Raw genomic sequence first — 14082 nt, 5'->3', positions numbered from 1 at the left:
GTAATATATGCCATGAAAGCAATAGCAGGAAAGCAATTAAGTCACTAGAGGTCATAACCTTAACAGCATTTGCAGACATTTTTGTCCTGCACCTCACCACTCATTGACCTCCAAACCCCCCCCCCCTCCCCCCCCCAAAAAAAAACAGCCCCCAAAAAACCCAACAACAAAGAGCATTAGACTATTTCTTGCCACTCATTAAAAGAGTAAGCTAACTTTGATAAAGGATTTTGAAATCTTTTTTTGTTTTATTTCTACAGTTGCTGAATAATGAGACTCTAATGGCTGCCAGACAAAATACCTACTATCTCACCAGTTGTGCGGTCTACTGAGAAATGAGGCAGAAAAACCCGTAGGGCTCTGTTCTAGAAAAATTCCACTGCAAACCTACATGCAAATCAGATGGCACAGTGAATTTGTTAACCCACTGATTACCTTTAGTTCTCATAAAATGCTCTTCCTTGTACCTGAGGCCCATCTGAAAAATGACTAGGTTTCACATAACGAAAGGTTGTTACATGAAATAAATCTGTTTGACACATTCTAAAGAAAACCAATTTTGTTTCTATACAAAGATGAGAAACAAATGGAAGCTATAAATACAAAGCTTTTCATTTCAGGCACAAATGTGCACTGAAATAAGCTACAACATATTTTGTCGAGATACTGAAGCTACATCAGGAAATGTCTGGATGGCTCTGCAATATTGAGCGAGGTCTGTAGCTAGACTGATTATTTGATTAACTGCATCACTACTCTCCAACTGGCTGAGCTGAAGTATCATTTTCATTTCAGAAGTATTGCTTGCTTGGCTATGGTACAACAGTGATGTTGATACTTAATTTCTTGGATATTTTATTTCTGAACTGGCATAGTAAAGACACTTACAAAGGAACTTGTCCCTTTTTCAGGTAACAGAAATATTTGCAACTAATTGGATTAAAAATGCAACATTATCAAGTTTTGGTTTTGAAATTTGAGATGGGCATAATTCTTATGGAAAGGGACGGAGAATAAGAAAATATTCAAAAGCCCATGTGTGTCTGAAAGTGCAAAATCTTGCCTCGCAGAATTTGTTTCTATACCTACCCAAACATCTCGAACAGAGGGAAGCCAGTGTTCCAACTACTGGGTGCCTTTGAAATGATCCTACTGTTTCACCTACAGTTTTTAGTCAATTCTTCGCATATTTGTGGCTATTTTTCCAGATGCTGGCACACCACATAAAAAAAAACCATAAATCAAAGTAACTATGTAAAAGTTACATCTCAACAAGGAGAGCTCACATTACAAAAATCCCTCTGCTCAGGAAGTATTCTTAAAGTGAGAATGTCCTGCAGCTTTGCATTCCTGGGTAATGTTGCTCCTTGCCAAGCCAAATTTATTTTAAAATTATTTTAAGCTTTCATCTTTTCTAAGCCATGCCAGTCTGTATTGGCTGGGATGGAAAAATTTAAAACAAACTTGGAAAATTTTTACACAATTTGGGCGAAGTCAGAAATATGGTATACGATGTTATTACAAAATGTTACTCTTGTCTACGCTACAACAAATCTTTTAGCTGATAGAACATACCTTTCTCTGACACCAGACATCTATTGTTCAGTAAATATTTTATATTCCCATTACAGACTGACACGTTTATTTTACTGGTACAGGAATGCAAGCTTTTCCACAGTACTGCTTAGTCTTTTTAACCTTTTAACAGTATAAGCATTTTTAGAAAAATAATACTCAAGGACTATAACAAACTTAGCATATTCTACCTAGGTATCCCTCACGTCCTAAAAATACTTTGGATCATCTCTTTAACTATAAAATTAAAGTTACGTCCTCCACCTGTGAACCAAAAATATATTACTAGAAATACATTTCACTTGCACTTTGTGCTTAAATAATCTTGAAATTCTACCCACATCTGCTAAAGTGCTTTGGAATTCAATACAAAATTTATGGGTGTCTAAATAAATGAATCAAGAAGAGCTGACATTCTGCATGCAAGTGCATTCTCACAGGCCTGTGTCTGAACTACTGATTCAGTACTTGCCCAGACAGAACTGCCACTGAAGCCAACTATGAAACACTCATCTTCATTTTAGTTAAATTACATCTATAATTGTGCATTCTCACTGATTTCAGTGGCAGGTCTGCCTGAGGACTGCGAGTATTCAGTCATGCTTTCAAGATTTATCCAATAAATTGTATATAATTTGCTTAAAAGACACAGACGTATTTTCACTCTCCTTGAAAATAAGGGATAAGGAAATAAAACACAACCTATTGACCATTTTATGCTACAGGAAGTGTAGCATCTTTCTCACACCAATTCAGTAATGCAATGGCTGTATAATTATAGCCAGAAGTGTAATACGGAAGATTTTCAAAAGTCAGCCACAGGCAACTTTGCTTTGGTTTTGATTCTGAATTTCTGAACAAGCATTTGGACATCATGTTCTAAATGCTGCTTGCACGTTACAAAAATGAAGACAAATATAAGTAAAAATAATACTTACCAAAAAAAAAAAATCTACGTGTGAAAATTGCTACTAGATTACACTTAGATTACACTCTTTTCCTTTAACTATTTAATAACAGTTGGTGAGAAATACAGAAAAAAGCCACTGGTGAGACTGTTTTCCTCACTTATGTCTATGTACATGTTTTCCAGAAAAAATTGTTCTGAAATAGAACAATTATCTGGTTTAGAAGCTGAACCAAAATATCCTGAAGTGACAGCCTTGAATCCAACATATTATTTTATATTTGAAAACTAAAGTCACTGAAAGACCTTTCACTCTCAAATTTTAGAGACAATAAAACTTCTTACTCTGGCAAACTAGACACAGATAAAATTCTATTCCACTCCTAACTGCATGAGCAATCACCAGTATTCTGCTATTTATTCCCTGATTATGTGAAAAAGCTACATATTCTGCTATTCATTCCCTGATTACGTGAAAAAGCATCAGAAGCACGGCCTTAATTCTTCAGCAATATATTTCTTTAATAAGAAAATATTAAGTACAAATAAAGCTACTGCCTCCCAGGTGTGTTAAAAAAAACAAAAACAACACAACCAGGAGCTGTCTTTATTTGGAGTTTTCCTTCCTAACAAATTTAAAGGCCTCATTTCAGTCCATCTCAGATTAAGAGAACTTCCCTTGATTTGAATTCGTTAGTCATCCAAGAACAAACTTTGTGCTTGGTTCACAAATGCAAGTTTCCTATACAAATAGTAGTCATTTACCAACAGAACAACACCATCTCGAGGACACCAGAAAGGATATATCATTTCTTTCTTTTGGAAATTTTACAAAATCCCAATCTACACCTCTCACCTTTACAGATGCCTCAAGATCATCATTCTTCCTAGCACAACACAGCAAAGAAGATGAGTGACATCAGTGTTTCAGTCCTACACCTGCTTTTTACTAGCTGCTACTTTTTAGCCTCACTTTTCTCCTTCTTCCACTTTCTCACCTGAAGACTCAAGATCTCTTGTAATATGTTGCAAAAACAACCATTAGAAAGAATGACATCACAAAATAGTTGGTCATTGTGCCATCTTCTATGACATTATGTTCTCTGCGGAAATACACAAATTTGTTCTATCATAAGCTAGCAAGTTGTGACAATCTATATTCATTTATCATTCCATTACCATTCAAAATAATCTTTGGATATTCATCAGGCATCATTAACAGAACAAACAAACAAGAAAAACAGATGTCTGACGTAAGAAAAGAGCTGCTGAGAGATTCAATGAATATAAGTTAATTCCTTAAATGATTGTAGATATCTAACTAAAAAAACAGTAGCTGAGAGGCTGTGCCTCAAAGTCCAGCTACATTAGCAGAATCAGTCTCATTTAGCCTAATGTTTGTCCTTCTCTCTACCCAAAGTAAGGAAAACATGCATGATTTTAAGAATGCCTATTAACAAACTATTCAACAAAATTCCAATTTTTTATAACTGGAAGAAGTAATAACAGTACATTACATTGTCGATACAGGACACGTGAGTGTTCTAGTACACATCAGAGTACTCCAAAAAAGTCTTATTTAATTTTACAATGTATTTTTTAATGCAAAACTTCTGCTTTTATATTATGGCAGGAGAAAAGGCTTACAGTTCCTACAAAGCGATCTCTAGCTTACGCGACCTTCTGATTGATATAATGACTAAAGAAAGAAAAAATTGACCTCTCTCAGTTTGAACAGGCATTGCAACAACTCATCTGTTGTGTCAGTCACAGAGCTTATTTTTCTGTTAATGGCGCCTGTAGTCATTTTCAGTTGAGATGGGGATTTAGATTTGTGAGAGTTAGCATTATGACAGGCTGAGTGAAGAAAGACCTTGAGTCCTCCAGGAGCTCTCAGGAGTTCATCAACACCAAACTGCAGAATGACTACTCAAAGTACAGAGAAGCACATGGAAAAGTTAAGAATTTGAGAACTGGCAGGAAGAATTTTAAAATAAGCAACTCAAGCAACATGACTAAGGGAGTGTCCTGATGGTGGGCTTGTGAAATATGAACTAAAGCCTCCCTTGGGACATTACACCTCATTTGCAGCTGATGAATAAACAGCACCAGTAACTGGGACACTGAGGAAATCCAATCCATTGTAATATGCCTGAGTAAATGTGATTCAACATGTTGCACTCTACTATTAGGAATAAAAGGGAAAAAAATATCAGTTTTATCGTCAAAGCTCCCATAGAGAAGCCCTCAATGAATTATAAACCTTAGACAAGTCCTCAAGGTCAACTTTTTTAATAAAGCTTGGAGCTGCCAGTCCTACCTAATATAAGCCAATTTATTACTATATGTCTACAAGACAAAGTAGCACTTCTGTTGATCAACATGTCTAGGCTGTTTTCAAAACATGAGCTAACTCACTGGGCAACTCTAGCAGGCTGAAATAACTGGGGTAATTCCTAAGAGCCCCAGCTGGATCAAACAGCAGCATTCCAGTTACACGACATCACTGCTGTCCTCACCATACACTGCAGATCAGCACAGGACTGCTCATGCTTTGTCACGACACTGTGAACTTGACGCTGAGTTGCCCTGAGATGCACTTACAGAACAAAGCTATAGTGAGAGGAGTCAGAATTTGAAACAGGTCCAGAATTCAGCCTGGTTGCATGCCTAATACTGCAGATATACAAGCTGAACAAAAAGGACTTTTCAAAGACCATCCAAAGGAATCAATTGTAACACAACCCAGGTAGCAGAGCCTGAAGATCTTACTTGAATGAGAACTGAACTTGAAATGTGCATCTCTATCATTTCACAAACAGCTCTCACTGGCACATGGGAAACAGATTATATCTAGAATGGCTCAAAGACAGAAAAAGGTCTTATTTTTCTATCCTGGTTTTGACTTTTGAGAAGGTTAAAACAGTTGCATTTACTTTCTGAGTTTTATATCAAAGCAAAATGCAAAGGAAGTAATAATGCATCATCTGTCTGCTTCACTTTGAACAATTTATTTTGATTTAGAAGTATGATCAAAGACTTCGTATTTGTTTGATAAGTAAATAGTGACATTTCAGTCCATTATATTACCATATATATTCCTGACAGACATATCACTGTAAGCATATCTGCTCACAACAGATGATACTAGGCTGGGATCATGGACCCCAGCTTCTGTTACATCCTCAGAGCCACATTTAAAATGTACTCAGCATATTCTAAACCCTGCTACGTATTTGTTGCTGCCCATGCCCTTTTCCAAAGCTGTGCATTCTACTGGAAATACATATACGTGCATATGTAAATTTAACGCGTCTGCGTACAACACAGTAATACCTTTCAGTCTAAAGGACTTCACTAACCACTTAATGGGGTCTTCCTCATACATGCATACTTCTGTGTGAAGCCATCCTGAAATCCTGGCATACCACAGGGAAGGAAGGTAATCTTTGCCCAACATGAAAGAGCAGCTCCCAGTCCTATTAATGCTGCTGCCTTGTAACTATGCTTCAAAGCACCAACAAAAAAGTTGGCAGTGTCACAAGCAGTGCAGTCCAAACCATAAACATACCCACTTACCTGAGGGTGCAGTAAACTCAGCATCAGTGTACTACAGCTTTATCATTACATGATTGTTGATGATCAATTTACAAAAGTTATTTAAATCGTATTGTACTGTTAGCAGCATCAGAGACCACCACTCTCATAGAAATGGGGCATCATCATACTCTGACCAGGTTCCAGAGTACCTCTGGCTGAGGCAAGTTCTACCTGCAGGAAGCCACATCCTCCTCAGAACCCCTCAAAACACCTTAAATATAAATTAAACTGCTGTAGCTCTACCACCAGCCACACTTCCCACATTGAAAGGAACAGCTGATAGATTCATCACACAAGCTGAGCTAATGGTGAAGTTATTTTTCTGGATCTACTACTTCTGAAAAATAGCATGACATCCAAAACAGTTGTGTCTGACCCACAAAAGATGTGGCTTTGCAGCAAACTTGACATTTCAGCTCAACATATAGCAACTGTTCAGTCTAGAGAGCTCCAGGGCAGACATCAACATGTCACTCAAAATGACAGCACATCAGAAAAGCTGTGAGTCATGCCTATTGTGTCCTTTTATTAGCAGACATACATAACATAATAGTAAACTGAGCTTGTCAACGCACTATGCTACTCCCTACCCATTCTTCATAAATACCAGCACAAGTGCAACACGTAACAAAGGAACACAAACTTAAAACTCTTTTTCCTTTTCAGTTTCTCATCCTCTCCTTCCATGTTCAAGAAAAGGACACCAAGAATGACCTTTTTTTTTAAGAACACTTCTCTTTTTTTTAAGAACATAACAATTCTTATAGTGGTTAAACAACAGTTTCAGCAGTGATGGGATTTAGTTCCTTCAAGCAGTCTGTCCTTCCCCAGGCTGGAAAACAGCATCACACTGAACAGCCACTATGATTTATTTTGAATGTAGAAACACTTGCGGTTGTATAATCTAACAGATGGCAATCTGTTTAATTTTTGTCAAGTAATTAATAGCATATAACAACATAATGTCAAAACAGGAAAAATATTGCAATATCAGGAACAGGTTTCCCCTATTGTTGGCTACATCATTTTATCTCCTCTCAAAAAGTGAACACAAAGATGTGAAAGACTTTAGATACATTCCACATAGAAGAAAATTAAATCTGGGACAGACCTTGCAGTCTGGCCTAAGAGACATGTAAGACAGCGCTAGACTTACAGAAAATATTTGGAAAGAAAGACAAGGGGGTTGGTAACAAGGATGCAAATTGTGTTACTTGACACAAGTAGGGCAGCACATAACACAGCTATGTGCTCACAGTATGTATTGCAACATGTTAATTCCTCTGAAGTTTTAATGGAAATCTTCCTAAAGAGTTGTCTGAGATTTTACAGTTTACACCTGGAATAGTAAACTGTTTTAACTCAAGCTATTTATAACGGTACAGAGAGTAAAATATTTATCAAATATTTTAAATCTCTTCACATTCGATAATGCACATTTTATTTAAAGCAGACAGTAGTTTGCTACTGTTTTACAGAAACTTGGCTTGTTTCCCTGGATATATTACTGGATTCATGTTATCTCACTCAAATCTAAAGTGTGATTTTCTAGGTGAATCATCCCAAAATTTGGCACCCATCAGCACTACTAAGGACCCAAAGACAGTTTTGCTGGTATGGAGAAAACAAGGAAACAAATAGTCATGTTATGGAAATTTGGGTGTTTTTCCCCCCGTTTCTTTAGTTCTGATAGAGAACTTTTCTGCCAATTATTCTATGGAATCTGAGTCAAGTTCAGATCTGTCAAAGATAAATGGATAAGTGGCTATCAAAGCAGCAGCAAACTTATCACACACAACCAGCTGATCAGACCAACAGTTGGTTAACCCACATTAGGTGTTCTCTCCTGGATGACTAGTGCAATATTTCAGACTGTCAGCGAGTTCAGGAAATTCTCTTGTTTCACCTGGTAACACAACACTGACAGAGCTGAAAGGGGCTCAAACAACTGCACTGCAATTAGTGTTACTGATCTTCCTCAGATTACTGACATGAGGGGGAAAGAAAAAAGATGTTAAAGCACTAACAAGCTGTGGAAATCAGGAAATAGCTGTGTCATGAGGCTTCACCGCCTTTCTGTGGGTGTGTTTCTTACAGGAGCAGTATTACTGTATTCAGAAGGGAAAAATTTTTTAGAGAAATTTCTTGTGCCTCAGCTAAATACACACATCTCAGACTTGACACCCACCCACATCCATTACTACTGCCACATGAATAATAGTTTATATGAGTAAATTTGACAAGAGAACATTAACTCACCAAATGTCAGCATTCAGATGGGGGGAAAAAAAAGCCTTTGTAACATCAAAACTAATCAATTCCATACAAGAAAATATAACAAACAGTTTGGAAAGGACAAGATATGGATCAGCATCATGCAATAAGATTCCTTCATACACACATCTACAAAAGGAGAAAAAGAATGGATAGAACAAAAAGCATTCATTGACCTGATTTGTCAGAGATGTTGGTTGTGACTGGCGTGGAGCAGCTTGGGTTAGCCTTTGCGCTGTCCTTGGAAGACCCAACTTTTGGTTTATTTTTCGTTGCCTCTAGTGCTTTCACCTTCTTGGCATGCTTACTTCCTTTGTAGTGGGCCTCGGCCTGGCTCTACAAAGGAGAACAAATCAGGCTCACTTTTATCTATACTTTTGTATAACACAATGGATGATAAGGCAGAAAAGTGACACTTTCAATAGTAGGCACCATATTATTCCAGCTGAAAAATTACAGTAGCTTTATAGTAACATTTCTCCTATATATAATTTCTCATATGTTCATACAACAGGATTTTAATGAACAGTACATGCTTTTGTGAAGTTGGAAAAAAAGGCATCAGGATTAGATACAGCTCTGCTACTTCTAATCTAATTCTTTGCTTCCATGCTGCTTAAAGATTTAAAGAGCTATACAAATGTAAACATGCCCAGCTGAAGAAGACGCTACTCAATTTTTATGAACTGTTCCCTAGTCTTTATTGCTTGTACTTAGAAACATGTATCATCCTGTAACATGATTAAAAAATCCATTTCTTTCTGTTTGATCTAGCAAAGAAGTCAAAGTACTTCCATCGTTACACTAACAGCAACTGAAACAAGCATTAACAACATTATGAATTGACTATTAGATCAAGCAGAAAGGGATAAAAACAAGAAACACCATACCTACAAGCTTCAATAGATCCAAATGAAACACACGAACTGAAATATTTATCAGTCTTGATTGTTCTATAAATTGCCTCGTGCATATGTATGTGTGTGTATCCTTTTTTTTTTTTCCTCCCCAAAGACATAGAAAAGGGGAACATGAAGAACAGGAAGTAGAGAAGCTCTTTTTCCTTCTTTTCTTTTCCTGCATTGAAGCACTGAATGTACGTACTCTTCTTGGTCTGCCCAGATAGAACCGCAGAAATAAATACCAAGATGCAATGTTCACCTCACCTTTGTCGTAAAACTATCTACAAAAACTAGCTTAGTGTTTTTGAAATTGCACCACTAAATACACATAAACAAATGCTTGTTCACTGATTTTAAGTCCCCCATTATTCTTCCTGACAGTCTGTAACTACCTTGACAAGTCAGGCTACTTCATTAGCTGCAAAGCCTAGGCACTACAAACTTAATCCAACCTCAATGTCTGGACATTTCCACTAATGCCTTTCAATGCGTTTCTTGACACAGTTTCATACAAAACACCATCTATTTTCGTAACATTTTCCATCATACTATTCAACACTGCATTTTTCCCATTTCCAAACATTATGTTTTTCTTACTAGGTGCCTCTATTGAAGGTTACATATTAACTATACAAGTTAATATTGTAGTATATTTCAAAGTAAAATGCTTGGAGAAAGCATGCTTCATGTAGCAAGATGACCACACCTTGGCACCTGGCATATAACAACATCAGTGCAAGGAAACTTTTGCTAGTCCATGCAAAAACACTTTTTATGTTATTTAGTTCATTGTGTTAAATGAAACAAATTACATGCTTTATAAAAAGCAATTATGGGATCCAAACATCTCAGATGTTAGAAAGAGTGCTGCCATAACAAGGAAGTTGTCATAAGATCAGTAGAAATAGGCATTACAGTACAGTCACCGTGGGACAGCATGTAATAAACGTTTTATTGTATGGAAGAGCATAAGTGAGCAGTAGAAACAGCTGGACTAGACAACAATAGACAGTTTGGTGGAATCTTCACAAAAACTATATGTACCATTAAAACTAGTGGAGAACTGCAGTTAAAACAGAGGCTGAAGTTCTTACACACTGAAGCTTTGTAATTATACACCTTGTGAAACAGTGCTTTCTACTTCAAAAGGACAGCGTGCATAGTGACATGTTGTGACTATATATTTTTAAAACAGATTGCAGTACACAAGCATTTGGTAAGAAAAGCTCCTAGATAAACTTTACTTTGAATTCCTTTGAAATTGAGACTATTTTCAATCTTCATTATAAAAACAGTAGAGGCTCTATTCATCACTTGCTATTAACTTCTATGATTGTTTTAAAACCTTTGGAATTTAAGACACGTACAAACGCAATTCAAGGATTATAAAGAAAAGCTACACAGCTATATCACTACTACTACATGCACTACTTAAAGGGACACTTGTCAACTTCTGGGTTGGAGCTCCTCAACTCTGAGCAAGGTAGAGGAGTGCAGATTGTTTGCATCCTGTTAGTGTGATGCACCTTAAGTAGGAACAGGAGCAAAGTGCCACCACCCTGCCTCTCTCCACTTTTGCCAAGCTTTGTCCATTTTTCTGCACTTTGCTGTTGCTACATGATGAGCTAGAAGGAGCATCAAGCATAAAAAAGTTAAATAAACTATTCACAGGCTTGTACATATGTACAGAAGTCAAAGCTCAAAATTAAGGGGTGTGTATACCCTTTCTATTATACTTTTAATTTTCAATAACAGCAAGGACAAAGGTCTCCACTGGAGCACTCTAAAGTTGATGACAAGTTGATGATGTCCCTTTAAATAACTGAACTCTGCTCCGTGTGCACTGTGCTGTTGATAGGACCATGTACTGTCTGGGGCCAAAGCTACGACACAGGAGACATAGGTGCACTCAAGAGAAAGGCTTAGTCAGTCAAATCCTTGATAATAAGCCTTTCTGCTGATATTTGCAATAATAGTGTCAGCAATATCAGTCAGAACCTACGATAGTCTTTGATTCCCTTCATTCAATCCTCACATAGTGTACATGAGACCTGTTGAAAACAAACAAGCCCAAGCAGAATTAAAATTAAGACTTCCATAAACACAAAACAAAGCCCCCTGGATTGTGCCACATGGTCTCACCTTTCATTTAAATTGCATAATTATTATCTTTGCACTAACAAATCCATGGTTGTACGTTATATGGCCCAAAAGTGCTGCTGTGACCACTTAAGCATAGTGTCCAAAAATGTCAGTCTTCCCAGGCTGCTTGAATTAGCCTTTCTTTTTTGGGTGGTGGGCAGAAAAGTTACCTTTTGTAAATTTTTTCAAGCACATTCTATTAATTTTTACACTGAATTTGTCTAGTCTCAGGTTCCAGCCACTGGATTTCATTAACGCTTTGGTTCTTAGGCTCTTACAACACATTTTCTGTGCATGAAAATATACTCTTTTCAAACAAAGTCAGAGGAGCATCCCTTGGGGTGCTGAAGTAATGTTTTCAAAGGTATCGGCAAATCAGAGCTTGCTTATTACCCACTATGAAATAAATCATTTGATTCTGTTGCTTTTGGTAATGAAAATGTGGAAACAACATTGAACAGAATTTCCTCTAATTCTTACAAAAAACGATTACTTTCTATAAATTCCTAGAGTAATAGTAAACAAAAGAAAAGGGCATCCATGGCAATCTGAAATTAGAAAGCATGTTATGATTATTCTTGGTACCAATTATTCTGATTATTAATGTCCCGGGCATAACTAACCCTACTTTTATAAGATATTTGCACCGCATTATATGCAAACCTATTTTCTCCAAATCCCATTAAAAGCCTGTTTCTGGCACAATACAGCAATATATTACAAGTTATGGGCTTCTGTAATATGTGTGACTGAAATATTAAACATATCTTTGGAAAAAGCCACAACAGAATTTCTTTCATTTTTTTTCAGCTTATAAAAGAAACTGAACATTCATTTCCATTTGCTCTGACAGTCTAGAAGTTATGCACACAGAAGGTTTAAAAGACACATGTTACATAAAAGGGAACTTACCAGTTTTAACATAAACTCCAATAAAATAACAAACAAAATTAAAAATGAGAAAACGAGAGCTCTAAAAGCCAAAATAAGTAACCTCAAGTGATGTCGCAATACTCATACTCATGATGCTTTTCAGCTGCACAGTGATTTATTCCAGTGTATATTTACAGTAGGAATAGATCAATGAAGTGAAATAATTCTGTCATTGTGTCACAATTCAACAGTACTAGCATAATTAATGCTTTATTTCAAACAAATTGTTACATTTATTTCTTATCTTCTAAGAACTAAACATCTCACAAACCAAAATTTTAAACTCTCATTACTATGATCGTTGTTTAACCAAATGCTTTCTAGCTCGCTGAGAAGGATCTAGCTGTGGTATCCCTATTCATTTGTAGGGCAGTTGGCCTAAACTTCAGAGGTCCCTTTCAACTCTAAGGATACTATGATTCTGGGATATTATTACATTTTTAGCAAACTTAGAATGCTGTAAGATTAATGACTTGGTTGAAGCCTTTCCTTTCTTACACACATTTTCCAATGAGACACACGTTAGATTTTATTCAAAAACTAAAATTTGTTGTGAATTTCTGCTTTTGAGTATCAACTAAGTTTTAAATCTAAGCATCAGCATGTTTGTCTGTAAGTCTATGTACAATACATAGCCATAATGCACTGCCTCACATATGAGATTCCATCTAAGAAAACATCAGCAATGCAAATCTTCATCTTTACATGTAAGCATGCTTTCTTGGAATGTGTGAATATGATTAGCATATAATACCATCAGTAGCTTTGCTAAAAGTTACATATATAAATGTTTAGAGATACATATAAAGAGAAAGAAAACTAGGAAACACGCAGCTCATAGAGTCATTGATTGCCATATTACCTTCAAGAAACCTTTAAAATTCAGTTGCGGCTACAGTACAAAAGATGACAGAAATTGCCCTGTCAGGAGCAGGGAGTGACAGAATATTTGAAATCAGCACTATTCATTTTGACAGTTCACAACTGACTGAGTCTGAGAACCTATCTGGGGTATGAATGGCTAATTAACTGAATTTATTACTGCGTAGAGAAGAAATATGAACCTATCAGATCTCTTCAATGACAACACGATGCACCTGTGCTGAATAATTTTAACTGATATTAAGTGTAGATGCAATTGATGTTAAGAATAGATGTAATTGAAGTAATCTGTGAAACTGAAGTAGTCATACTTTTGTTACACCAAAGCTGCGTGTTATTTTTGAAATTCAGCTCTCAGTAGCTTTGTGAAACTAAATTGCTCCAAATATTAAGGTAGATTACTATGAAATGGAAAAAATGGAAAAGTGGTGAAAATTGGTCAGATCATAAGAAAGCAACTAGTCAAACTTAGCTGCTTTATTAAATAGTTGGTTTGGAACAGAACTTTCAGCATGTTATAGCTCTGCACCCTGTAATCACGCAGTATTTCTGTCATGATGAAGCTAACAACTTTCATCATTTTGTCAGATCTGTCTTCAAAACAGAAAATTGCCTTCACAAGCTCCTGAGATTTATGCTTTTAATTACCCCCCTACCTGCTCTGCTATGCTCCAAACCCTGAGCATTAGCTCCAATAGTTTTATTTATAAGAAAAAATGTAAAACATTTGACAAAAGCTGGTGACAGTTCTGTAGATTTTTATTTGATGCTATTGATTATTTTGCACATTACCTTTTTGACATCCATTCAAATTTGCAAAGATAAGATTTGGCAACACTATCAACTTTAAAAAGTTGCCTTCTGGCT

The 14082-nt window shown here is 36.4% G+C and overlaps 1 protein-coding gene across 13 annotated transcripts in view; it reads right to left on the bottom strand.

Annotated features, from left to right (window-relative positions):
• Positions 1-14082, bottom strand: part of ZNF385B (zinc finger protein 385B) — a 153627-nt gene that overhangs the window by 12769 nt on the left and 126776 nt on the right. For all 13 annotated transcript variants that reach the window (XM_010713539.2, XM_010713538.3, XM_031554189.1 and 10 more), the window contains one exon: positions 8533-8692. In XM_010713539.2, coding sequence (XP_010711841.1) covers positions 8533-8692 — 160 coding nt within the window. The remainder of the gene's footprint in view (positions 1-8532; positions 8693-14082) is intronic.

The sequence above is a fragment of the Meleagris gallopavo genome, chromosome 7 (assembly GCF_000146605.3).
Source record: "Meleagris gallopavo isolate NT-WF06-2002-E0010 breed Aviagen turkey brand Nicholas breeding stock chromosome 7, Turkey_5.1, whole genome shotgun sequence".
In the NCBI taxonomy this organism is placed as follows: Eukaryota; Metazoa; Chordata; class Aves; order Galliformes; family Phasianidae; genus Meleagris; species Meleagris gallopavo.
Note: the sequence above shows the minus strand (reverse complement) of the source record. Positions and strands in the feature narration are given on the sequence as shown.